Source organism: Panthera pardus, unplaced genomic scaffold (assembly GCF_024362965.1).
Source record: "Panthera pardus isolate Hobbes unplaced genomic scaffold, ASM2436296v1 HiC_scaffold_3, whole genome shotgun sequence".
In the NCBI taxonomy this organism is placed as follows: Eukaryota; Metazoa; Chordata; class Mammalia; order Carnivora; family Felidae; genus Panthera; species Panthera pardus.
The window spans coordinates 35,928,269-35,954,573 of NW_026526876.1; the positions used below are offsets into that span (position 1 = coordinate 35,928,269).

The 26,305-nt window shown below is 54.2% G+C and overlaps 1 protein-coding gene across 1 annotated transcript in view; it reads right to left on the reverse strand.

The window, feature by feature from the left end:
- Nucleotides 1–421: 421 nt before the first annotated feature.
- Nucleotides 422–26,305, reverse strand: part of LASP1 (LIM and SH3 protein 1) — a 39,057-nt gene continuing 13,173 nt past the window's right edge. The window contains exons 3-7 of the mRNA XM_053893466.1: nt 22,520–22,604; nt 15,117–15,224; nt 7,283–7,433; nt 6,790–6,901; nt 422–3,452 (exon numbers count right to left, since the gene is read on the reverse strand). Of these exons, the coding sequence (XP_053749441.1) occupies nt 3,287–3,452; nt 6,790–6,901; nt 7,283–7,433; nt 15,117–15,224; nt 22,520–22,604 (622 nt within the window). The 3' untranslated portion in view covers nt 422–3,286. The remainder of the gene's footprint in view (nt 3,453–6,789; nt 6,902–7,282; nt 7,434–15,116; nt 15,225–22,519; nt 22,605–26,305) is intronic.

A 26,305-nucleotide genomic window follows, 5' to 3' on the forward strand; every position in this document is an offset into this window, starting at 1 on the left:
ACAAGCGCCCAGCTCCTCCCATGTCCCAAAGCTGCCCCCGAGCTGAGCTCATGCATTAATGCAACAGGTTTATTTGTTGAACAGCTATGTGCCTGGCCCCGGGCAGGCCCTGGGGATTTAGAGAACTTAAGTCCTGCCCTCTGAGTGCACTGGCTGGTGAGGAGACAGGTGCATAACTAAGGAAGTCAGACAGGAAGAGGGAAATACAGGAGCTCAGGGAAGTTTCTGGAAATGTCACCAGGCTGGGCAGAGGAACTGGTCACTCTGTCCCTGAAGGGCAGCAGCGCTCTCAGGAGGGTGCCAGGCTAATGCCCCCAAACAGGACACAGACACACACGCACACACACGCGCACACACACACACACACACACACACACACACTCAGCAGCAGTACCTCAGAGCCAGAGAGAAAACCAAGTCCGCAGGTAAAAATTATACTTTTATTATTTGAGTCACCAGGAGAAAGATTCACTTGTGGTCCAAGTCAAACGTTGAGAATCGTAACAGGCCAGAAAGAGTTGATCCCAAGCACAAGCCCACAAGGGAGGGGACCAAAACAGACCAAGAAAAGACAACCACCCCATATAAAAAGATGAACGGACGGCTTCACACACACACACACGGATGAAATGTTTGGACAGAGGCAAATTTCACATGGTCATTTGTATCTTTTTAAATACAGGTTTGTGGGGTGGTATTTTTTTTTTTCCAGCTATTAAAAAAAAAAAAAAGGCCCAAAAGTGCATATGTGAGAGGAAAAAGGCAGAAATTAAGCAATAAAGTAGTTTTCCCTGGAGGGACATGAGGAAGAAAATAGGAAGCAGTGTTGACAGAATTCACTTTTCTCACCATTGGGCTTCTTACACTTTCTTATTGGTCCACTAAAGTTATATTCACATTCTAGCTTTAATGCATCTTCTTTCCTGGGATTAGATTGGCCAAAGACCTTTGTGAACTGTAAGAAAAGACCAGGGACTTGGCCCAGCCCTCGGTTCTGTGCTCTTTTAGGGATGGATGGTTCTGGAAAGGAGCAAGGACTCCCAGCAGCCCCTGGGTCCCTCAGCACCAGTGTGACAGTCCCTCTCCTCTCTGGGGGTGTGGAAAAGGTCCCCTATTTTTAGGACGGGAGGAGCAGAGGGGCCAGCAACAAGATTCCAGTGGCTGGCCTGCCTCGCTTTGGAAGGAAAATTAGGCTGAGGGAAAACAGGCCGCCTCCTGCTCCTCCAGGCCTTCCTCCTGCCTCTCACCACGCTGCCAGCCACAGGTGCCCCAACAGGATGCACCTCTGACCTTTGGTCCCAGAATCCGCGTTGTGCTTTGAGATCACGAAGAAAGGCAACAGAGCTCCCCCATAGCGCCCTCAGCTTCCACATGGTCCGACGTAAAGACCCTCCACCCGCCTTCACCTCGGCTGGGGCCAGAGGAAAAGAGACGAGTCAAGCAGGGCTCTCCCCCAACACCAATGGTCATTTCTTTTCCACCTTCTGATTTGGGGAAAATATTCCCACGTCCACCCCGCAAGCGGTGAGGACCGGATTGCTGAATTCGCCTGCAGGGTCCTCCTTCCCGAAGGAGGCAAAGATGTCAGCTGGGGAGCCTGAGTGGACTCAGGGCGAAGGCAGGAGGGGGAGGCCCAGAGGGGTGTTGAGAGAGCCCAGAGAGGAGTGAAGCCAAGCGAGGGTGGTCACAGCCACCGACAAGCGAGAGAAGGGACTTGGAAATAGCACCATTTTTCCCCTCCTCACCCCGGGGTCTGCGCTTCCAGTTTTGTAGCCCTGGGACTTTTTCCTTCTGCTTCCAGGGGGCCTTAGGTAAGCGAGGGAGAGGTCTGGTGGTGCGGGGGATGAGCCCCCAGAGCGAGACACCCACAGTGTGGGGGACATAGGGTCGTCTGATGTTCTACTCTGCAGCCAAGGACATGGACGTGAGGGGAGAGAATATGCCTGGAGCCATGAAACCTTGCCCCCCACCCTCACCCCAGCAAGCTGCAAGCCCCAACATCAGCCCCACCGACTCCATGACCACCCCCTTACCTCTGCCCAGCACGCTGAAAAGGAGGTGGGTGGGCTTGCGCCATTTGGGGATACAAGGAAAGGAGGGGCCTTCACTCCAGAGAAGACACGGGGAACTTCTCTCTCCCACGGCCCTCCCTTCTCACCGTGGGGTCTGAGGAAACTATTAGGCGGAGACGGCCCCACGCACCCTCGCGTAAGCCCAGAGACTCCCACCGGCCAGGACCCTGGCTGCTTCGGTCACACGAGCCTGTCATGGATATAGACGCGCTCCTTCCCCCACATGCTGAGTCCTGGAGACACAGAAGGTCCTGTGGCTGTGTGCAGCTCCAGCGTGCTTGGGGTTGGACCAAGGAGGGGAGGCCGTGGGAGGCCTGAGACATCCTCCCGTGGGGAGTAGGGAGGAATGGCCCACCTAACCCAGAGCCCGGGGGCCCGGCGTGGCAGGCCAAGAGGCCCGAGGCTTCCTTGCCTCATGGTTCAGGAGCTACCAGGGTGTCTGCAGACGAGGGGTGGGAGGAGGAAAAAGGGCTGTGGGAGAGAACACCCTGTTCCCTTCCCTCCTGCAACTGTCCCTAAAAGTAAGAAAGGCGAGCACTTGACCCAAGCCATGCTTCCTGGGGAGCTCCTTGCCCGCACCAGGGCTGCGTGGGCAGGAGAGCAAAATCACAGTGTGAGAAGGAACACGTGTGGGGAGGGATGAATGAATCCCAAAGCAGGAACTCGACCCTCCTTCGTGGTCCTTGAGAGTGGGAGAGGGTGCTGGGGGGCCCCTCCGAGGGCCAGTCGCCCCGTCTCGGAGAAGCAGAGGCTAAGCCCATCCCAGGGGCAAGGGGGTATGGAGCCCCGTCCCCTGGGAGTCCTGGAAAGTTTGGGTGTGTGCGGAGGAGGGCAGGAAGGTCTGAGGGGGCAGAAAAGAGTGAAGGCAGAGGCCTGGGAGCCAACGGGTCTCTCATTCCAGACCAGCTCCCCGGGCCTCGGCCTCCCCCCAAGAGGTCCACGCCTGTTCCATCCAGAGAGAAAACCAAGAAGTTGGTCAAGGGGAAAACCCGCCAGAGGAAGGAGCCCGCGAAAGTGGCAGAACAAGCTTCGGTTGGCAAAAGTAGCTGGAGGAGGGTGGGAATAAAACAAGCTGTCGCAGATTTAGAAAAAAAAAAAAAAAAACAAAACAAAACAGAGACACTGAAGGGTGGGCAGGTCACGCCCAGGACAGACGCGATGCCATGGAACGCACTGAAGACGGGTGGGGGCGGGGCAGCACCCAGGGGAGGGGCTCAGATGGCCTCCACATAGTTGGCCGGCAGCATCCCCGTGTCGCCGGTGCGCTCCACGGTCCCATACATCCAGCCATCGTCGATCTGCTGCACGTTGATGATGGTGTCCCCGTCCTGGAAGGAGACTTCGTCCTCGTCGGCGGCGCTGTAGTCATACACAGCGCTGGTACCGCTTCTGCGGGGGTGGGGACACAGTCAGGCCAGGGCCTGGCTCCCTTCTTTGTAAACCCTACAGGACCCAGCACAGAGTCCAGCCCAGCAGCGAACCAGGGGCTGGGAGACAGGGGAGGCCTGGGCTCTGCTACGCATTTTCTCACCCCTGTGTTTCCCTGTCTGAGACCCATCACCCTTCTCACAATCATCTGGCATCTACCAAGGGCTGGGTGCAGGAGAGGGACTGAAGTTGCCACAGCTCTACCCCACCTCTTGGAACAGGAATGCAATAGGTCCAATGAATACGATGCTCGGTAGAGTTTCAAAGACGTATTCTGGGGAAAAAAATCTGCACTTGACACAAGAATTTCCACCCTCCAACCTCAGCCAAAATGCTGTGCTTAAGCCCCTGAAAAATGCCCAGTGAATCTGCAATCCAACCACCGTGTGGGAAGCAGGCGAGACTCTAACGTCCTCTGATCCTCACTGCCCTTTACATCGACTGGTCTCCGGGGGTCACCTCAGCCTTCGTGGTCCCCCAGGCCAGGCCCTGGGATCCGTGGGCCGACCGGTCCGGGATGGAGGAGCCCCCTCAACCTCCCACATCTGCCCCCACGGGTCCACTCCACTAGGACCACGGCTCAGGCTTTCTATTTCTGGCCTCCAATCTGCCCCCTCCAATTGTTCACCCACTGTGATCTCAGGGGGAACTTTCCAAAGCGCAAACCTGATCATGTCATTCTCTGGCTTAAAATCCTTCAGAGGTGTCCCACTTTCTCTTTTTTCTTTTTAATGTTTATTTATTTTTGAGAGAGAGAGAGAGACAGAGTGCAAGCAGGGGAGGGGCAGAGAGAGGGAGACACAGAATCTGAAGCAGGCTCCAGGCTCCGGAGCTGTCAGCACAGAGCCCAACGTAGGGCTCGGGAACTCACAGACCGCAAGATCGTCACCTGAGCCAAAGTCGGATGTTTAACCGACTGAGCCACCCAGGTGCCCCTGTGTCCTACTTTCTTTAGACGAAATTTCTTTTTTTCTTTTTCTTTCTCTTTCTTTCTTTTTCTTTCTTTCTTTCTTTCTTTCTTTCTTTCTTTCTTTCTTTCTTTCTTTCTTTCTTTCTTTCTTTCTAATTTTAGAGACGGCGTGTGCTCACAATGGGGGGTGGGAGAGGGGCAGAAAGAGAGGGAGGGAAAGAATCCTAAGCAGGCTCCACGCTCAGCACAGAGCCTGACACGGGGCTCGATCTCATGACCCTGGGATGATGACCTGAGCCAAAATCAAGAGTTGTATGCTCAACTGACTGAGCTACCCAGGTGCCCCTCTCTTTGTTGTGTTTTTTTTTTTTTTTAAAGATTTTATTTTTAAGTAATCTCTACATCTAACGTGGGACTCGAACTTACAACCCCGAGATCAAGAGTTGCATGCTCTACCAACCGAGCCAGCCGGGTACCCCTAGCACCAAAGTTCAAACCGTCTTTCAAGCCACAGAAACCAGCTCCATCAGCCCCAAAGGCTGTGAGATAAGTGGTCACACCCCCCCCCCACCCCCAGAAGTGACCTTGGTCTCTTATCACCAAGTCTGTCTCTATCTCTTGGGTTGATGCCAGCTATGCCTGCTTCCCACAACAGCCTCCTCACCCACCTCCCTGCCTCCACCCTCAACCTCTTACTGCCTCTTCTCACACAGCTGCCGGAGCGATCCTTTAACAACATAAACCAAGGGGCGCCTGGGTGGCTCTGTCGGTTGAGCACCCGACTTCGGCTTAGGCCATGATCTCGCAGTTTGTGAGTTCGAGCCCCTCGCTGGGCTCTGTGATGACAGCTCAGAGCCTGGAGCCTGCTTCCGATTCTGTGTTTCCCCCTCTCTCTGGCCCTCCCCTGCTCATGCTCTGTCCTCTCTCTGTCTCTTGATAATAAACGTGAAAGAAAAAAAAAATTAAAAACATAAACCAAAACCTGTCACTCTGCGTAGCTCACTAATTGCAAAGGCCTTCCTGTGGCCTACAAGTCCCTGCATGATCTGACCTTATCTCCTACCCTCTTCTCCTCTAATCGCCTTGGCCTTCTTGCTGGCCCCGGGGCCTTTGCAGTGGCTAGTCTCCCTGAATCATTCACCCTTTCATCATCCTGAGGACTTTGCTGCTTTCCTTCCCATCACCCTGCTGTCTTTTTCTTCACAACATGTGCCACCATCCGACCTTATATATATACCCTCTTATTTTACTGCCTCGTTTGCCTTCCTGACTGGAATGTAAGCACCAAGACTGCAGGAACGTGGTCTTTTAGTCAGGGCCAAATCCCTCATGTCCAAGATAGGTTTCGCAAGTATTTGAAGGACCGGCTGGTCTATCTGGAATCTAATCCCACAGACGGCTTCTCGGTCCTGCCCAGTACCCTACGCAGCACGGACACTCCCTTGTTTACTTCCTCGTACCCAGGGCATAAGGCTCCAGGAGGACATGTATCTCAGGGCTATTTTACCTCTCTAGGTATTGTCTCTCTTGCTCCAACATGAGCAGCTTCGAGCTCCCAGGAACCCAGCACAGAGGGGCTGGGCTCAGCCAGGAGCTCAGTGGTATGAGTGGCTCAGCAGCCCCCTCGATGGGATAAGGATCAGGACTTACAGACGGGCCACTTCGACTCGAAGGACTGGGAAGCCTGATCCTGCCCTACTTCCTACTCTTTACTCGTCGTTTACTTGGCAGTATCGATGAGGGCCCGCTCTGTGCCTGGCTCACGGTAGCTGAACCCAAGGAACACTGCCCTGCCCCCACAGAACTTCACATTCAGCAGGGGAGGCACACAGAAGTTAACACACAGAACGGTTCTGAGTTGGGAAAAGTGTTCTGAAGGGCACCGGGGGGAGTGATAGAGATGTCAGGGGAGATCCAGCTGACATGGGGGGCTGGGGAGGGCCCCTCAGAGGCAGGGGCAAGCTGAGATCCGAAGGACATGGGGGTGGGTCATCCTCATGAAGGGTGGGGAGCATGGCCTAGGTCTGGAAGGCTCCAAACAGAAAGGTACTTTGTGTGCTCCTGGGCAGCCGGAGTTAGGAAACCAGGCAGGGAGAGGTAACTTGCGCAAGGTACACCCAGAGCTCGAACGCAGGGCCCCAATCCCAGCCCAGGGCTGAGTCCGCTAAGCACACTTCCTTGATCAGAGGCTGAGGTCCCTATCGCCTGCAGATGACGACAGGAGCTGGGATCAAAGGTCAGGGAAAGCCAGGCCTCCTGGGTGGGGTTTCTAAGGAGAATCGCTGAGCAATGTCCACCTGCCCATCCACCTCTGGCCTCCTCAGGCTTCCCGGGCCCCATCCAACCCCCCAGCTCCAGGACCTCTCCCTCTGGCCAGAGCTACTCACCCCGCCCCCGCCTGGGGCACAGCGCGGTACGGACACCGGGGCTGCAGGCTCCTTGTAGCCACCATAAGACTGTCCCACCTGCTGCTGCTGGGGCTGCTGGTAAACTGGAAGATGGGGGGGGGGGGGGGGTGGAGACGGGGCTCAGAAACTGTCTTGCCAAACGCAGTCCCTCCCGGATTCCCCTGCCTTCCCCCACAAAGCCCCTATCGTGCATTTCCACTCCCCCCCCCCAACCTGGCCCCCACTCCTCAAAGGCTTGTGTGTCAGTGTTGCATATTCTAGAGCAGGGGCTGTGTCTCTACCAACATGCTGGGGAGCCGGCATAGACCCTGACCCCGGTGCTCGATGCCCCTGGTGGGATGGATCTGAGGGTGTGCGTGAACAGGTGCCTGTGTGTGCACGGAGACCAGGCTTCTCTCCGACCTCCTCCCCATCCCACAGCCGGCCCGGTCACAGGTCCTCTGCCCCACAGGCCTCAGGCTCACCCGGGGCGCTGGTGGGGATGTGGTGGGGCGGCTGCTGCTGCTCCTGGGGCCGCCGGTAGCTGCTGTCCTGGGAATCTCGGCGCTCAGGCTCCAGGCCCTCGCCCCCGCTGGGGCCCATGCGGCTCTTCTCAAACTCCTCATGGTATTTTATCTGCAGCGGGAGAAAGTGCCGGGTGAAGGACTCACAGCAAACCAACCAAAGCTCCCTGCCACTTCAGATCTCCCAGGTGAGGAGAGACTCCCCGAGGGCTACAGGCAGAGAGAGTCAGGTCCTTGCGGGAGGCACGCCAGCTGTGTGCCCTTGGATAAGCTGCTTAACCTTGCTGGGCCTCAGGTTCCACCTCTGTAAGAGAGGGCATCGTTGTCTACCTCCGGTGTTGCTGCAGGGTGACAACTCCTGTTCCCTGACTACCTGCCGGGCGCCAGGCTCTGTGCTACGGGTGATGCACCATGGGCTCGTTTTAACTTGTCAGCACCTACGAGGGGGGATGTGACGGTCCCCAGTTAACGCACAAGAAGGAAACCAAGGCACTGACGAGCTGAGTGAGTTGTCCAAGATCACGCAGACTCCAGGGCCTATGCTCTTCAGCGTTAGGTAATTCTGCCTCTGTGGGTGTGACCTCACCGGGCTCTGTTGAGGATCCCAGGCTGCAGGACAAGAAATGCAGGGTCCTCCCTCCTCATCAAGGAAGGGAGGAGAGCAAAGCCTGCCCTGTTATCTGGGGCAGAAGGAACTAGTGATTCTGTGCCCCAAGGCCTGATAGGAGCTGTCCCAGCCCGGGGCAGTCCCTTCTGGCCGTCCTCTGGAAAGGCAGCAGGGCCTCACTTAGGGGTTTGGGTCAGGACCAGCCCTGCCCCTTCCCGTCATGCCCCGGGGGGGGGGGGGGGGGGGACTCACACCCAAATGGCAAAATGGGCTGAGCCCATTCCTCAGGGGGAGGCAGCCAGTCTTGGCCGGACTGAAAACCCCTGGGTTCCCTCAACTCCCACCCAGAAGGGCACCCAGGGGTGAAGTTCTCAGACACAGGGCCAGCGCCCTGCTCTTGGATTCCTAAGACAAGAGCAAAAGGCAAGTGTCCCCGAGCCCCACTCCCTCAGTGACCCCTGTCCACTGGTGGGGAGGGGGATAAGGAGAGGGGCCAGCCCTCCTGAGGCCTTTAGGCGCGCAAGGCAACTGCCCTTCCGACTTTTGTCCTGGGGGGTTAGAAAGGTCAGCTTCCTGTGTTTACTTTCTGTGAAGGAAAAGACGCCTGACCCCAGGAGCCAGTGACCAGGGAAGGGGAAGTGCATGTGTGGAAGAGGACAGAGGCCTGTGTTGGGGGCGTGTTTCCACAAGTAGCTGGTAGAATCGACCTTGCCCCTGACACAGCCACTACAGGAGTCAATACTGATAACATGAGGGCCAGCTGCCCCAGGTGGATGGAGGCGTGGCGAGCCCGAACACAAAGGAACCCTCCCCAGCACCCATGCACATATCACCTGCTACTGTTAATATTAATAACCTTCGCATCTGCTCAGCGATTCACACTGAGTGCATAAAGCCTCTCTGCACATGATCTCCCTTGGCCCTGGGGATAGTCCCCCTGAAAAAAGAAGCTGGGCAGGTACACTTTAATTCCCATTTTACAGAAGAGGAAAATGTGCTCAGAAGTTAAATGCCTTCCCAAGACAGAGCTTTCATTACTCAATAAGGGACAAAGGGACACAGGGACAAAGTCACAGCTACACGGGTCCTTTCCTGAGGGCAGGCATGGAGCAGGGTGACCACAGGCCCAAGTCTGCCCTTCTTCCCAGGCCATGTCTTCTTGTTCTGGAATAACTATGAGTAAGCCCGCCTTTCCCTTGCGACAGGGATGACGAGCATAAGGTCCCCCTAACTTTGAGGGAAGGAGAGGCAGCATGGCAGGGATAAGTGGCCTGAGAAAAGCAGGGTACAGTCCCTCTGTCTGGGCCACCTGGGCCACTACTCCCCACTTCCTCTCCCTCCGTTCCCCCAGCAAGTGAGAAACTTCTGTCATTGCTCTGCCAACCCACCGAATGATGGGAGAAGCAAATTGGCAGGTTAAAGGGTGTTCGCACATCCGAAAGGGAAAGAAACATTTTCCAGACTCTGGGGGTCTGGCTGGTCCCTGCTCCACATGCGGCAAAGTTCTGACCTTCTAAAAGCCCCGAAGGAAGGGCCACCACAAGCCCAGAGCTGTCAGCAGATCCCCGGCTTAAGAACTGTTGTGGGCCACCGTGGAAGGACACCCTGTTCTGTGCCCAGAAGATCCAAGTGCACGTGGGTTGAGGGGCCCAGGCCCCTGCTAGCCAGGACTCTGGGGTGACCAGCTGGGGGTCCCTTCCAAAGCTACAGAAACCCATTTTCTCTGCTAGCTGACGTTCTGTGTTCTGAGCCCCTGCTCTCCTCACGCTGGTGGAAAACCAAGGTCTGACTCCCCACGATGCTGCCACATGATTCTACGTCATGGTCAACAGGGGAACATAGGCTCTGAATGGAATCAGCAACTCAGCAGCCAGGGTGCATTTTTTATAACGTCTCCCACTTGCTGAGGGCCTGTTTTGTGCCCTTACATGGATTACTCATTTCCTTTTCTCAGCCAGCCCTACAACTATGTAGCACCCTCACCCCCATTTTATAGGTGGGGAAGCTGATGCTCCGAGGTGGGTAACTGGTGGGTTATCGGAATCCAGCTCTAACATCACACCCTTGCTTCTCAACTACCGTGCAATATTGTTGCCGATTACAGACTAATAACATTTTGTTTTTAAAACAAACGTAAATCTTTGGGATGCCTGGGTGGCTCAGTTGGTTGAGCGTCTGATTCTTGATTTCAGCTCAGGTCCTGATCCCAGGGTTGTGGGATCGAGCCCCGCATCGGGCTCTGTACTGAGCATAGAGCCTGCTTGAGATTCTCTCTCTCTCCCTCTCCCCAGCCTGTGCTCTCTCTCTCTGTCTCTCTCTAAGATAAGATAAGACAAGATAAGATAAGATAAGATAAAATAAAATAAAATAGGGGCACCTGGGTGGCTCAGTCAGTTAAGCATCTGACTTTGGCTCAGGTCATGACCCCATGGTTCATGGGTTCAAGCCCCACGTTGGGCTCTGCACTCACAGCTCAGAGCCTGGAGCCTGCTTCAGATTCTGTGTCCCCCCCTCTCTCTGCCCTTCCCTTGCTCGTGCTGTCTCTGTCTCTCAAAAATACATAGACATTAAAAAAAATTTTTTTAAATAAATAAGTAAAACAAATGTAAATCTGTTTACCTTCATTAGTTATCAGAGAAAGGCAAGTTAAAATCGCAGTGAAATACCATGATATACGATCAAAATGGCTAAAATAAGTCTAAGGACATAGAGCTGTGGAGACTCTCTCATCACTGCTGGCGGGAGGGCAAGTCAGTACAGCTACTTGAAAAATAGACGAGCATTACTTGGTAAGGTGAAGGGTCGTAAACTCTAAGACCCAGCAATTCCACTCCACACAAACACCAGCATCAATCAAATGCTGGTATAAGCATTAAACGGAACACTACCCAGCGATGAAAAAGAGTGAACTATAGCTACACGCAAATACGTAGCTGAATTTTTTTTTTTTTTTTAGTGTTTTGTTTATTTTTGAGAGACAGCGAGCAAGTGTGCACAAGTGGGAGAGGGGCAGAGAGAGGGAGACAGAGGATCTGAAGCAGGCTCCGCGCTGATAGCAGAGGGCCCGATGCGGGGCTCAAACTCACGAACCATGAGATCGTGACCTGAGCCAAAGTCAGACGCTCAACCGACTGAGCCACCCAGGCGCCCCGTGCCTGAATCTTTGAAATTTCGGGTCCTGTCGACCAATGGAAGAAAGACACAAAAAGAATACCTACTAGATGCTCAAAGTCAGGAAAACCAAAACTATAGTGTTTAGAAATGCATGGTTCCATATTAAACTTATAAAGAAAAGAACAGCACATGTTTTCAAAAATTACCCCAGAGGGTTGTCCCACAAGCCTGCCTCCAGGTCATTTGACCCTGGGGATGGAATTTTTGTTTGACTTCATCATTTACTACTGATTATACCCAGATTCTAAAGACTGAAGCTAACTTACAGAATACGCACTGCCAGCTATTATTTTTTTTAATGTTTATTTATTTTGAGAGAAAGAGCGAGCAGAGAAGGGGCAGAGAGAGAGGGAGAGAGAACCGCAAGCAGGCTCTCCCCACTGTCAGCTCAGAGCCCGACGTGGGGCTCGACCCCACAAACTGTGAGATCCTGACCTGAGCCGAAACCAAGAGCTGGATGCTTAACTGAGTGAGCCACCCAGGTGCCCAGCCCTGCTGATTATTTTTAACTAATAGAAAGGCAAAGCATTTCTGCCCCTGGCAAAGATATTCCCAGAGTTTATGGTTTTATGGTCCTGTAGAACATTAACCAGTTCTACAGATACTGGCAGGGCATGGACCAGCTCTGTATCTAACTGTATCCAGCACTTTCTTTCACCGAGGAGGCATCACCTCTGCCTTCCTGCCCTCCAGCATAATTAACTGAAATATATGATAGGTGCTCACTGCAGGAGAATTATGTTTTTAACACTTTGAAAACTTGTAAGAGGAGTTCAGTAATATTGTTTCTTGACTGATCAGTACACACAGAGGTTTGCTGCATGTGTTACCGGGTGTTACATTTCACAGAAAAAAGAAAAGAATTGTATACAGAAAATCAATATGTAAGTAGAGACATAGGCAAATACAAGCAGAGCTTCTCTACTAGGCAGGGGCTCCCAGAAAAAGGGTGTCCACGACGAAAATTCCCCAGTCCCTTACAGCCGTTAGAGCTCATGACCAAAGGCCAGGATTCCAGAAGGATACACTGCGTCCCAGAGGCCATCCCTGGCCTCTCAACGCTTTTGATGCCTTTCATGAAGACACAATCACCCCAGAAGTATAACTTACAAGCACTTTGCCTCAAAAGTTTTCACACATTCTCAGTACCCACAACGGCCCAATTTTTCAGCCAAGCTTTCCTCTTTGCCTCTTCTTTAGCCACAAGGTGGAAAGGAGCAGGTCTGCCTTTACAGAAATGAGAATAACATTGACAACACTGATCTGATGGATGACAGACCACACACGTCCAAAGTGTTGAAACACCACCGGGGGAGACCAGCCACTTTTTCAAAATGCTCTTGCTTGTAAATCCTCTAATCTGGAGCATATTCCTCCAGGGAGGCAAATCTCATCTCTTTGCAAGATGCTCTGACCTCCCTGGAAACAGCTAACCTGGGAAGTGAGTGACAAACTATACACAGGATGCTATTTTGGATACAAAACAAAAGGTGTGGCTCTAAACACTGTCTTTTCCCAAAACTCTTCTGGAGGTTGGGACAATTGAGCAATGGCTCTAAGCATAGCTTCAAGTTCCCTTAGAGTTCGGGAGGCGGCCAGGCCTGACACCCTCTGACGAGGGCTTGGTGAAGTTTTTTCAGTGTTTTTGTTTTTATGTTTATTCTTTAAGGGGAGAGAGACAGAATGCAAGCAGGGGCGGTGCAGAGACAGAGGGAGACAGAGGACCTGAAGCGGGATCTGCACTGACAGCAGAGAGCCCGATGCGGGGCTTGAACTCACCAACTGTGAGATCATGACCCGAGCCGAAGTCGGACACTTAACCGACTGGGCTACCCAGGCGCCCCGAGTCTGCATTTTTAATAAACCTTTCCACGTGATTGTAGCATAGGTGTTTGGAGGCCCACATTTGACAGACTCTAACTGCATTCACCAAAACCAAGCGTCTTCCAGGTTCGTGGTCACACCTCAGAGGTCCCAGCTAAAGCTGCAAAAGCAGAATCGGGTCAGGTTCAAGTCACCTCCCCCAACTCAGAGCAGAGGACAATTAGCTAATTGCAGCCCTGTGGTTAACGAAAAGATAGTTATCTCCTTAGGTGTAGGTGTCCTGGCCACAGTGAGTTCTGTTACCAGGGCTCCTCAGATATTAACACCTCCAATAACTGGGTAGGGAATACTCTGGAAGCCTTCCAGAGAGGGAGGCAGAGATGACTGGGCTTGCTCGTCTTCTGCCCTCTAAAAGCCACAGGCTGGAAGCAATGAGGGGATGTGCTGGGGAGCTGGGGTTGTGGAGGACAGCACGTGTCCTCGCAGTGGAAAGCCACAGAAGCTGGGGAGTCAGGATGCCAGCTTTGTGAGCCATTCCAGGTTTTCCCCATTGCCCAAGGCTTTGCCCCCTCCCTCCCACTTGCCATGTGGAGATGGAAGGCATAGACCTTCTTTAACCCTCTTTACCCTCCAGACGGTCTGGGCAGCACCAGCAGGGAAGCTCTAGGGTGTGCGGCCAGGCCCTGGCTTATAAAGAAGCAACTGAAACAGGCTTTATTTATGTGTGTATTCCAGGGGAGGGGTGGCGGCGGTGGTGGTGTGGATTAGAGCCCTCCCAGCCCAAAGGAAGCGCTCCATTTCCTCAAACCACAAATTTCAAACTGCAGGGCAACAGCCTCGTGGCAAAACCCGCTCTGTTACCCGTTCGTTTAAGTCTGCAACGAGCATCTTTACAAAATAAAATAAAACAGAAGATATCTGAACGCTCTCCAAGTAGTAAGGATTCTTTCACGTAAGTCTTGACTTGCTTTTCTCTCTAAATAAACAAGCGTGCCCGTTTGGGGCGTCGCTATGTGAAATGTATTTCGTAGCGTAGGTTGCAAAGTTTGAAAGCCATGGGCTTGGGCGTGATGGGTGCTCCCGGGGTAGGTTCTGGCTCTGAAATCCACCGGAGCCGCTGTGGAGCCCTTTCCCAGCACAGCCCCATCAAGAAGGCCGGGGGGAGGAAGGGGGAGGCCTGTGGAGGCCAGGGATGAGCGCCAGGTGGACCACCTGGCACCCAGGCCCTCAGCCCAGAGGGACACTGGACAACCTGTTGACCCCTCCCTGTTCTAGACATAAAGACAACTGTTTGCCGAGGCGTCCATTCGTAGGACCTCCCAGACGAGGCTGGCCCACACTGCAACTCTGTGCCCCAGGACCCTGTGCACGGGTCCGCAGCCCATGTTCTGTGCTTGTGGCTCAAAGCAGCGCTCCGCCCCCACATACCCAAAACCCCCCAGGCAGCCTCCCCACAAAGGCAGAGCTGCACTGGCTGCTGGCCGCTGGCTCTACCAAGCAGGAAACCAATGCCTATCCCCTGGCCACAGGTGTCATGGGCCCATCGATCTACCACCCACTCTCTATACCCAGTCCTGCCCTAGCCACACACGGCTGACCATCCCCAGCCCAGGAGGGCCAGGCCAGGGGGTACGGGGCCAGCCAGCAAAGCCAGCTGGGGTTTTTACACAGGAAGGAAGAGCAGGCCGAGGTGGGGGAGGAGGCCGAGGGAGGGCGGAAATGACTGCAATGTCAGCACCCAGAGACAGACGAGGGGGAGGCTGGCCCCTCCCCACCCCTGCCACCCAGTTATGACCTCTGTGCTTAGACAAAACAGTCAGTCTGGACCCTGACACCCACCATAGCCAGGAGGGGAAATGAAACAAAGGAAAAACTTCAGAGAGGGTGGGGAGTGATGTAGCACATAGGCCCATCCTGTCCACGTACCCCCAGAAGTATGGTGCTTTCAAGGCAGACATGCTCTGTGGGCAGAGGGCAGAACAGGGGAATACGGGTGCACAGAAAAAAAGGCCTCTGGGAACCTCACACCCCTTCTTCCCTCTGCTCAAGCGCCTGCCACCCAGGCACACCCAGAAGGGCCGGGGAACAGCGGCGAACTGGCCTCGTTCATGCCTGCCAGACCGGCAGGGAGGGGAGGAGCAGGGAGGGCAGCAGGTCAGTGCAGGTTCCACGGCGGGCAGGGGAGCATACGTTACTGATCTGGTCCTGGGTCTTCTTGATTCTCTGGAGTTCCGGTGTATCTGCCACCACACTGAAGCCTTTGCCCTTGTTCTTCTCAAACTCCTCCTTGTAGCGCACCTGGAGGACCAAGGAGGGGAAAGGGATTCGAGTGAAGGCAGGGGCAGCAGAGAGGGCCCCAGCCTGTGGCCACCTTTGAGGTGGCAACCGGCCAGGAGAGAGATCCCGACCAGAAATCCCCCTGCAGCGACATCTATCACCCACCCCCAAACGCAAAGCAGAAGCCTTAGCCAAGAAGTGTTAGGCCGCTAACAATAACCCGTTAACACGTATTCAGTGCATTCCGAGCACCAAGTGCTTTACGTGAATTCTCTCATGTGAGTCTTACCGTGTTCTATTATTGGCTCCATCTTACAGATAAAGAAACTGAGCCAGAGCTAGGCAAAGTCCCCTGCCAAGGTCACACAACTTGGCAATAAATGTCCAGAGCCACCATGGTGCAAACTCTCATCTGCCGGACTCCTGACCCTTCACCGCTAGCCTATCCCGCCTGCAAGCTATAGGAAGAAGGTTCTTTCCAGAGCTCCAAAGACAGCCCCAGCCAGGATGTGGCCCTACCCGCTGAGAGCCCGGAGGAGTGTTTAAGCGACCAGCTGAATGAAGGCTGTGCCAAGGGACAGAGTTAGCACCCAGAGAGAAGGGCAGTGAGACAGCCACTCGAAGACTCCATCAATGCGTCTTTGACAGGCCTGGCGGCTTCCTGGAGACTGCCAGGCCCGCTTCTAAGGTCAATGCCACATGAGGGGATGAAATTGGCGGGGGACAGACAGGACTTCACAACAGGCTTCCTACCACCCCACCACTGCCTTCTTCTTCTGAGAAATCCACAGAAATTCAAGTATAGAGGGGCTCAAGTCGGACGTACGAAAGGACTTCCTGAACACTAATAGAATTGAAATATGAAAAATATCTTGTTTTCTCCTGGGGGGTTTGAAGCACAGAATGGAGGCTGGGAATGCCCATGGGACAGAGAACCGTTCGGCTTCCAGAGGCTTCACTGTCCCCCTCAGAAGGCAGCTGTTCCAACCCCACCAGCTGCCTGGATTTCCTCCATGGGGGCTGCTCCACTGTCCTAGAAGCAGGTCAGCCCAGGACACGAGGCCCAGGACCTCGGGAGTTTCCAGGATGGGACGTCCGGGCAGCTCCCAGGCATGGAGACATCTGGCCACAGGGTTGAGCTGCACCCTGACCCGACCGACGACACACACGTATAAATCTGTGGCCACACCTGTCAGTTCCTCTGCACACCCCCCAGGGGTCAGAGGTCCTTGTCCACTGTCTGGAGCCCAGCTTACCCAGCCATGGGGTTCTTCATCCTAAAAAGGTTTCAGAAGCTCCTTCGTTCTGATGCAGACTGAAATCAAAGGCCTGGATGTGCTAGTTCCCATCAGACTGGAAGTTAATGCAGTAAATACAAGTACTGACCCACCCCAAGGGCCCAGAACTGCCTCCAGCATCACCTCTTCCAGGAAGACCTGGAGCAGCAGGGCAAGTTTTTGTGTTGGAGGTAGAGGGACCCTTTGGGAAAGGGGCATTAGGGAGGGGAAAGCATTAGAGCCAGAAAATTACAGCTCCAGATGCAGAAGCCCCAAATCCAAGGTCTCTGGCCTCGGTTTCCTCATCTGTGAAAGGGCTGTCACAGGAATCAGTTAAAATATGGAGAGGGGGGCTTCCCGTCACCGAGCATGGGCAAAGAGCCAGAGGGAGCTGGTTCTAACACGGGCGCAGTCTCCCACTTGCTAAGCGATCTCGGGCAAATGACTTAACCTCTTGAGCCTCCGTTTCCAATCTGTAAAATGGGGATAGTACCACTCATTCCAATCAATGGTACAGACTACAGACAGTGGCCCTCACACAGCAACTGCATCCTGAAGCATCCTGAAGCAAGGCAGGGCTCAATACCCACTGAGAGGGCAAGCGTGGAAGTGCTCTGTCAACGTTAAAAGTGCTGAACAAGTGCCAGACCTCCATTCTCTCCTCCACTTCCTGGCCTTGTAAGGGTCAGGCCCCTAATCCAGGGGAATAATTGCCATGGCGACACTACAATGACATCAGCTAGTTCCCAAGCTCAGGAACTGCCTCTCCCTCCCTGCCGGGGAAGGAGAATTCATTTCACTCCTGGCACAGGCAGCCAGATAGGGCGGGGCTGGGGTGGAATGGGGGCTGAGAAAGGATGGAGGGAGGTCTGGGCTCGGCACCTCTTTGCTGTATGTCACTAGGTAAGTCAGTCTCCCTCTCTGGAATCCCCTAAGCCGGGGGCCGGCCAGCTGATCTCTAAGAGCCCACCCAGCTTTGGAGTTTGTGACCGTTTTTATGTACCTGCAGGCCTTAATTATGAAGAATCAAGGTGAGAAACATTCTCTGAGAGGCCTTTTGGTGTGGAGTGGGTGCACAGGGAAAAGGTCGAGAGCCAGGAATTCGGGGAGGGCCCCGCTGCCTAGAGCCCCTCTGTCCGGGTTTCCTTGTCACCCAAGCAGGAGTGTTTGCCCTCATCTGGGATGGCTCGCCAGGACATGATGGGGGTCTCAGAGGGAAGGGACCTGCCCAAGGTCATTCAGCCTAGTTGTTGGTAGGGTCAGGGTACAACTCAGCACTGTGGGCGGATGACTCCATGCCTAGGAACTGCCTGGGCCTCCCATCCTGGAAATTCCCAAGGCGGGGCCAGATCTGATGCCCGAGCAAAGGAGGTACAAATATAAGTGTTTGTCACATGAGTGGTGAGTGAACTGAACAAACACAAAATCTCCCAACAGCATAATTTAGAACTTAACTGCGTTGCTGACGTAACATAAAAGATCGTGACTTAAAAAAAAAAAAATTGTTTTCTGGAAAAAAAAAATACAATACCGACAATTTCCACCGACTATGTGCCTACTATGTGCTGGGCGCCCATACGATGTAACCCACCCCCTTCTAACAGAAAAGAAATCAGTTTTAAAATTAGACAGACACAGATGGGGAGGAGAACTAATGGAAAAGTCAGTGCTGGAAGCAATCATGAAAAGGTCATTGTGTCTACTCCCCAGCTTCATTGTGCCCAGGCTCCATTTCCTCTCCTTTCCAGGAGAATAGTTAATAGTGAACATTTATTGAGTGCTGACTCTATGCCAGGAACTGTTCTAAATGCCTAATATATACTAATATCCTCACAATAACCTTTGGAGAAAGGTAAGCCCCATTTTACAGATGAAGACACTGAGGCTCAGGAAGGTGAAATAACTTGCCCAGGGTCACACAGCTAGTGGTGGCAGACCCAGGATCTGACCTTCAGCTGGTTTAGGTAAGAGTGACAGAAGTGGGGCGCCCGGGTGGCTCAGTCGGTTAAGCGTCCGACTTTGGCTCAGGTCACGATCTCAAGGTTTGTGAGTTCGAGCCCCACATCAGGCTCTGTGCTTCCAGCTTGGAATCTGGAGCCTGCTTCAGATTCTGTGTCTTTCTCTCTCTCTCTCTCTTTCTCTCTCTGCCCCCACTTGTGCTTGCTCTCTCTCTCTCTCTCTCTCAAAAATAAATCTCTAAACATTAGAGTGACACCAGTATGCTGCCTCCTGTGCTGGTCACAGACCACACTCTCCTGTGCCTCAGGGCATTTCTCACTCTGTGCTGGGACTGCCCAGCACCACGGGGGTGTGAGATGGGGGAAAAAATGAAAGAGGCATTCTCTTTGCACTTCTGCAGGGCCTCAGAGGGCCACACAGACACCCCCAGCTCAGCCCCACCCCAAAGATGTCGCCTCTCTGCTCAGCCTGGGGGCTGGAGGTGGGAGAGCTACCTCGGGTAGGGGATACAGCTGGGCCCCAGTCTCCCGTTCCCTGCTTCAGCCAGGCCCGGGCAGGACCACCCAGAAGGTCATTTCTGGTCAGTTCTGTGGTTACCTCCTCCGCAAGGGAGGCTCCAGGTGTCCCAGACACCCAAAGTACCACTTTGGGAACCAAACTAGAGACAGGAAAACAAATAAAGTTGAAATAGCACCAGCAGCTTCCAGAGGAGAGGGCTGAGACACACGCACCCAGACCAGGAAGGGGCCCTGGAAAGACACCAACTGACACCCTGGTGGGGTGGGGCAGGGTAGGCAGAGGAGGCTCCCACTTCCCTTCCTGCCAGCCACAGACTGCTCTAGCAGGCCCTGCCCCCATAGCAGCCACAGGAGCCAGAACCTGTCACCACCCCCAGTCAGGCCCACTCATCCCTTCCAAACCCAGTGCATCGGCCAGCCCCGGACCTCCAGGCGACTGGGCTTTGCTGTCCCCATTTTACCAGGGAGGGGAAAAAAAGCTATGAGAGAAAAGCGGCCAGGCTCAGACCACAGAGCTGGGGGCGAGGTAGAAGGAAGACAGAACCAGGCTTGCAAAGAAGGCAGGGGCCCTACCCCCACCCGCCACCTACCCCAGTCCAGAGCCCCGACTCTGTGACTCACACCCCACACGGCAGAAGCAAGGGGAGAGCTGGGGTCAGTTCCACCCACTCCCTGCCTGCCCCCAAGCCCAGCTCTAAGGCTCTGAGTATGTCCAAAAGGCTCACGAGAATCACCAGGGCAGTCAAAATGCAGATTCCTGGGCCCTGCCCAGAACTACCAACCAGAAACCTCTTGGGTAGGGCCTAGGAATCTGTATTCCAGTACGCACATGCGCGCACGTGTCTGTGTGTGTGTGTGCATGTGTGTCCACACACTGTCTCTCTCTCTCTCTCTCTCTCTCTCTCTCTCTCTCTCTCTCTCTCCCTCTGTCCCCCACCACTGGTAACGGCATCCTGTGGGTCAAGAGTACCAGGCTGGGCACCACGTCAGACTACAGAATTGCTAAGAGCAAAGGGTTTGAAATCTGCTTCTGTCACTGGGCTCTGGGCAAGGGGCCTAGCCTCTCTAAACCTGTGTCCCCATCTGTAGAATGGGGACAAAACAATCTCTCTTTCATCAGGTGGTCATAAGGATTAAATGAGGTCAGGGCCTGGCCCTCAGCGAGGACCGCATGGAGAATGACCGCCATTCTCACAAGGTCCTCAGCCTGCCCGAGAGACAGGAGGAGCCCGGGAGCCCAGGAGGTGAGCAGCAGGCCAGGCCCCTGGGGAGCAGGGAGCAAAGGCAGAGGAACCTTTGGAGCCTGAGCACCGGGCGCTTCCTCCTACAGACCCCCCCCCTCAGGGATCTGGTTCCAGGGGCAAAAAGAGCTACAGCCGTGCTTTTGTGGGACTGACAAAGGCTGAGAGAATTAATAGGGTTTGAATTTCTCCTCCTGAGAGTAGGGGTGTGTGTGTGTGTGTGTGTGTGTGTGTGTGTGTGTGTCTGCTGCCCTGGCCTCTGCCTGAGCGTGTGCACATACTCTCACACCTCTGGACCCACACCTTTCCAAAGACCTAATGTCCCCTCCCCATACCTCTTCTTCCAGGTTCCTCTGATGGGGCCCCCACCAATGGGGGATCTGACCGTCCCTCTCAAGCTGTGGGGGGAGTCCGGGTCTCCCTGGATGCTGTGGCCTACCCACCCCCCGAAGCCCCCTCCACCTCTGGCCCCAGGGGGCCTTCTACTGGATTGGGAGGCCAGGGAGGTAGCACACGGCTGACCAAGGAGGGTCTGGCCAAAAATCTTCCCTGTGTAGACTAGGCCCAGGCCCCAGAGCTGCCTCAGCCCCTCTCCCTGCCAGCTGGACCACCCTGACCTCCTCAGCTGGCCGGGGTCTGGTATCCATACCGGCTCTCCCTTAACTACAGGTTTCACACCAAGCAGGGTCCGCCTCTGGGCTGGCAGATGTCAGCTGCTGCTGAGGGAAAAACGAGCTTCCCCTACTTGCTCCCAGCTGCTGTGGGAAACAGGGGAGGCCTGAGCCTCAGGCCTCACCAGGGCTGTACATGGTCAAGGTCACTGTACTTGGGAGTGGAAAAACCAGAGGCCAGATCCTGCAACTTCATTTACTGGGCGTGTCAACAGGCAAAGCCTCAGTTCCCTCATCTGATATCCCCCAGAGTGGGGTCAAGGATCCATGAGGCAAAGTAACTAAAAGCACTTGCTGAACTATAAATGTTCCCAGCAGCACGAGGAACTATCGTGTTTAGTATCAAAGTGGAGACAGTGTTCCTTAGGGAGCTGGGTGGAAAACGGGAAAGAGCACAAGTCTCAGAATTAGATATACCGGCCTTCAAAGTCAGCAGCATCCCTTCCCTCTTCCCTAAAGTAGAAGTGACCTTAGAAGAGACCTTGCCAGACGCACAGGCTGAGAACTAAGGGAGCTTCGATGCCCAGGGCATCAGAGGCTCAACAAGTTAGTGGTTCACAGTGTTATTACCCCTACTACCACTGTCTGATCTTAGCAAGCCCCCTAATATCTCTGGGGCTCTGTTTCCTCATCTTGCACCACGGGAAAAACACAGCACCTTCCTCACAGCTGCCGGGAGGAGCCGGGGAGAGAGTGCGCCCACAGCCCCAGGCAGCACAGGGCTGGTCCTCCTTCACGCGACCTACTAGGAGATAGGGCCCCAGAGAGGTCATGTTAACATCAGACAGCAGGAGCCCCACTCCGGAGGGATCAGGAGAGATCCCCCTCTGTGGCTCAGGGGGACCTCCCAACATGTTCCTGGCCTTGGGCACCCTGCCCACTTGGCTAAGTCCCTCAGGGGGTCTCTGTAGAAGCCCCGCCCTGCCCTGCCCCCCCTTCACAGTCCAGCCCAGGCTTGTCCTAGGAGCCCTCCCAGACCACTAGGGAGAGTGACCTGTTCAGGTCTCAGGGCTCTGGATCCTTTGCTTATTCCTCAGTGTCCCCTAAAGACCGAGTTCTCCCTGGGGCACCAATCCATCTCCCCCCTTCCCCCCCCCCCCCACCAATGGCACGCACCACTCCCCACAAAGCAAGTGCTCAAGAAAATCAGGCCCAAGGAGACAAAGGTAGGACAGGCCCCCAGGGCAAGGTCCCTTTCCCAGCGGCCCTCTGAGGGGTGGAGGAGGTTCGGAGACATGGCCATAAAGAGCCGACTGACCTCAGGCTGGCACCAGCCTGGAGAAGTGAGTCCCTTCCTTTGGGGGGGGGGGGGTTGAGTGGAGAGGAGGGAGAAGGAAACAGCTTCCTGGAGGAAGTGGGCTTTAGAGACCACACCATAGTTCCTGGAGCAGAAAGAATCAGATACCGATACCTCCCCAGCCCACTTTAGGTAGAAAGAGGAGGGGGCATGCCTTCCTCCACTCCTTTGATAAAGGCAGGAAATAAGAAGCAACTGGTGCCCGGGTGGGGGCAGGGAGACAAGGCAAGTACCAGGATTTCAGCACCCTGGCCTTGCTTCGTAACCACAGGGGGAAGGAGCCCTTGCCAAATCCAAGGGTTACAACAGCCCTCCCTCCCTGTCAGGCCGCAGGGCCAGCCCCGCCCCCTCACCTGACTCTGGAGCTCGCTCTGTTGCTTGAGGCGGAGGTTTTCCGGGGTGTCAGCCACCATGGTGAAGGACTGCTTGGGGTAGTGTCTGCAGGACAGAGAGAAAACAGAGTAGAGGTCACTCTGGAGAAGGGGCAGGAGCCTCCTGGCTTCTCAGAGACATGACTCTCCTGGGAACTTCCTCTTCTCCGCCAGCAGCCCCTGTCCCTGCCCCAGCAGCACGAGCACGATGTGCATCACCCTTGGCTGAGGGGAGGCAAGCGCTTCTCAGATTTAGCCGGGGCGGAACTGGGAAGACAACATCAGGCCCGAGTGGCCGGCTGGCCATGGAGAACTGTCCTGAGCCAAAGGGAGGCCCTAGGGACAGTGTCTGAGGGTTTCGGATGACCCTTACTTGGGGATAATCCATGCCTTAGAATCTCGTGTGCAGGGAGGTTGAGTGGCCTGGGCCACCCAGGACGACCCAACTAGACTGGGGAGACAATAGAGCAGAGGTCAGGACAAAGCTTTCAGCTAAAACCAGAAATGGGGACCAAGCAGAGGAAGGGCAGGAGGGGTATGGAGACAGAAGTAAAAGGGAATGGAAACAAAACAAACGAGGAAAGAAGGAAAAGAGAGAGACAGAGAGAGAGAGAGAAACCAAGAAACAGACTCTTAACTATAGAGAATACTGATGGTTACCAGAGGGGAGGTGGGTGGGGGGATGGGTAAAATAGGTGATGGGGACCAAGGAGTGCACCTGTGATGAACACCAGATGATTAAAATAAGAACTTAAGAAAAAAAAAAGAAGAAGTAAAGGAGAATGGGACATACATATGGGGGGGAGGTGGTGAAAGAAAGAAAATGCACACATCCAGAGTGGTGTTTCAAAGGGCCAACAAGGGCTAACTTAACTGGAGATGAGAAATCAGCTGGACTCAGAAAGTCAGCTTGAGGCCCTCAAGCGCCAGATAACACCGTAACAAAGGCTGATGTTTTCCTCGTGCCTTACTTAGTTCACCAAATCCTCACAAATGCCCTATTTTCCCACTTTGACAGAAGGGAGAACTGAGGCTCAGAGAGGTCGAACGATGTGGCCAAGGCACACAGCCAGTAAGTGGTAGCATCTAAATTTGCACCCAGTCTCCCCAGGGCCCAGCATCCTGAGCCAAACCCTCCAACTGGCAGACACGGGACAGACCGGGAGCCTGTTCCCCAGAAAGAGGGCTGGCTTGGAGGTAGCTGGAACCCGGGCAGCCCTCAAAGCCAAGCCTGTAGTGACCTCCAGGATCATGCAGTCATACCTCCTCATATCCCAGAGGAGGAAATAGCGTGCTGGGACCACGCACTTAATACTTATCCGTTATCATAATTAACTTCTTTATCACATCGGTTTATTGTCCTCTCTCTACTTCTCCAGGAAACGAGGGGTTTTTGGTCTCTTTTGTCCACTGATTAACCTCAAACTCCTTAGAACAGTACCTGGTATTCAACGAACATTTGTTGGATACATGAAAGTCACACCAGGCACTGAAGCTGGACGAAGACTAGAACTTGGATCTCCTACATCCCACTGGGTCATCACGAAGTCCCCCAGCAAACCAGCTAGAGGAGACGTAGCGCTGAATCACTGTGGCTTGTGGGTATGTGCCGGTATGTGAAATGTCTAGGGGGCCACATGGGTCCCAACTATTTCAGGGACTAGTGAGTGGCTTCTCTGAAAAGGAGCTGAGGTCCGCTATTTTGCAGCCCTGGGTGACCACACCTCACCACGACTGTGACCACCTGCAGATCTCCGATTCACACGCTGTCCTCAGGTAAGAGACAGATTGCTTCCTTCCAGGCATGTTTCATCCCAGTGGGCTGACATGCGCCCTAGAGCCGGAAATGAGCGCCCCCCCCCCCACTCCTGTGTGCTCCCCAGAGCTGGGAGGTTCTTGCTGGCACCACCCTGAGCCAGTGCTACCTGTAAACACATAACTTCCCTGTGAGCCACCACTTGTGAAGGGTAGGACTTTGGATTTGTACAACTAAACCAAGGTGAGGAGGAGTGTGTGACCAGAATGGACACAGTGCTGGACTCTGGTCCTGCCACTGACTCTCTGGGTGACTTTGGCAAATCCTTTTTGCTTCTGGGCTGGTTTCACTGTCCTGGACCTAGGTGATTCCAGCTCTGTCCCCCCACCCCCATCCCAGCCTCCACTGCCACACCTGGGTCCTGGCTCCCAGGTCACTTCAGGCCCTCAGCTCCCCCCGCGGAGGGAGGGAGGGATGAGACTGAAAAGCAAACACAGGTGCCTGCAGCTGGCAACAGAAATGGCCCGTGGATGACTATGGGGCTAAGGCTACGGCCCGGTCCCCAGGCCTGGCCCAGCTGCAGGAAGCTAGGGCCACCCACAGCTGAGGAGCTCCATTCAAAATTGCTTAGCAGTTCCAGAAAAGGGGAGGATCAACCAGGAGTCTGTTCCTAGAGACTAGAAAGATAACAGCAGGAGGGATCCAAGTAAGATCTCCAGCGGAACTGGCTAACCCTGAGGTCCTGGCAAGGAAGGCTTCAGAGATGACCCTCCCACCAGATTAGAGCCCTTCTGAAGGTGTCACGGGGTGCGGGGTATGGTGAGGAGAGCATCTGCAGGTAGAGAATCCTGTGGCAGAGAGAGGTGAGGTCTTGAAGCAAGGGCACCACGAGGAAGACATCCCAGCAGCTGTGGCCCGGAACTTGAAAGGTCAATTCTGAGATAGCACTGCTTAGCATCTGGGGGGGAAGGCTGGCAGGCTCAGCAAACACATGTGCTCTGGAGCGAATCTGCAAACCTGGGGTTTCTAATTTGCCTACATGTACAAGGTTAATTTTAAAAAAAATTTTTTTTAAGTTTATTGATTTATTTTGAGACAGAGCAAGCGCCAGTGGGGGGAGGGAGAGAGAATCAGAAGCAGGTGCACTGTCAGCATGGAGCCCGACGTGGGGCTCAATCTCACAAACCACAAGATCGTGACCTGAACTGAAATCAAGAGTCCGCCGCTTGGGGCGCTGTGTGGGTGGCTCAGGTGGTTAAGCGTCTGACTTCAACTCAGATCAAGACCTCACAGTTCACGGGTTCAAGCCCCGCATCGGGCTCTATGCTGACCGCTCAGAGCCTGGAGCCTGCTTCAGATTCTGTGTCTGTCTCTCTCTGCCCCTCCCTCACTCATGCTGCATCTCTCTCTGTCTCTTAAACAATAATAAACGTTAAAAAAAAATTAAAAAGTGTCTCTCTCTGTCTCTTAAACAATAATAAACATTTAAAAAATTAAAAAAAAAAAAGCTGCTTAAGGGACAGAGCCACTCAGGCACCCCCTGAATGTACAAGGTTAAAATGGAGCTCCTGTTCCAGTGGCCCAAGGACAGCCAGACACGTGCACCTGACATGCACCGCCCACCCCCCCCACTGCAGTTCTGAGGCTCCTACAGCATACACGCTGTGTTGTTCCTCACACACGATGAATACATAGATGGGCCCCCTGCAGTGACGCACGTCCCGTAGCCACTGGAGCCAGAAGATCCACGCATAACAGCCCACATTCCAGGCCACATTCACACATCTCCAACAGGCCACCAGAAGGGCATCAGGAGACCCTCCCAACAGGCAGCGAGTGCCTCTGGAAGGGATTGTCGGGTATTCATCACCCTCTCTTTGGAGACATCATGACCCCCAGGTTTTAGCCCCCGACAGCCAGAGCACCAATCGCATCAGAAGGGAGGGGAGACCAGCCTAGATGTTCATGCAGCTTAATCTGGCAGGAAGGGGGGACGTGGGGGAGACTTTAAT